General features: G+C 31.3%; 1 protein-coding gene across 1 annotated transcript in view; it reads right to left on the bottom strand.

The window, feature by feature from the left end:
• Window positions 1-915, bottom strand: part of LOC119582348 (formin-2-like) — a gene marked incomplete in the record, with an annotated part of 21,001 nt that overhangs the window by 5,892 nt on the left and 14,194 nt on the right. The window contains 2 exon segments of the mRNA XM_037930564.1: window positions 463-542; window positions 814-875. Coding sequence (XP_037786492.1) covers window positions 463-542; window positions 814-875 — 142 coding nt within the window.

Raw genomic sequence — 915 nt, 5'->3', positions numbered from 1 at the left:
GTAGCATGGGAATTGAAATTCTGGAATCCAGACCCAGGAGATCATGCACATTTTCATGGGCCTTTTAATTATACAATAAAAATTTAACCTGATTAAAACCTCATCAAGGTATTCAGTACAGATGCTTAAAAATTTTGAAAAAAAATCAAAGAAAATTATAAATATTTTCAGTTCATTCTTACAACTCTTTTATTCAGGAAACATTGATCATCTACTTATCATAGAAACTACATTCATTTCTCTTTCAAATGCTCTTTTTTGAATAAAGGTTTGCTAACTGGTTTCCGAGTTATATAAATAGAAAAAGAAAAAACCCTTATGGACAGGTTACGAAAAGTGGCAACCTCTATATATATATATTCAAAACTAGTTAATAATATTTTTCAACTGCTCTTGACTCCAGCCTCCATCTGGACCCCCATCAATGGTAGCCTTAGCATGACTTGCAAAACAGACACTTACTGTTCAGGTTTATCAAGGGGGATATCTGGCATGGCTTCATTAGCTGCTTTAATCATGTTGATCTCTCCTTCACTTCCTCTCTGAAAAAGGTATGATTTATCATCTAATTTCAAGTTTTTGATCAACATTAACTTTTATTTGACAAGATTTATTTCTTTATGATATTTAACTTTTAATTCAATGTCCAGCACATAACATATGAAACTCTGAAGTACCAAGTTTTGTCTATCTGTTTTGTTTGTTTTTGGTTTTTGGAAAACAAAATGAAAAAGTGCTAATCTGCTAAAATAAGGCTAGTAAAATTAAGAATAATAATGTACGTGTCTGAAATATCATAATAGTGCAACTCACAACTTCATATATTTGCTGAAGAACTTCAAGGTCTAGGACGGAGGTGTCAAAGTTGTAAACAGCTGCAAAAACAGAGAAATATTATTACTCTTACATTTATCT

The sequence above is a fragment of the Penaeus monodon genome, chromosome 15, assembly GCF_015228065.2.
Source record: "Penaeus monodon isolate SGIC_2016 chromosome 15, NSTDA_Pmon_1, whole genome shotgun sequence".
NCBI lineage: Eukaryota > Metazoa > Arthropoda > Malacostraca > Decapoda > Penaeidae > Penaeus > Penaeus monodon.
Note: the sequence above shows the minus strand (reverse complement) of the source record. Positions and strands in the feature narration are given on the sequence as shown.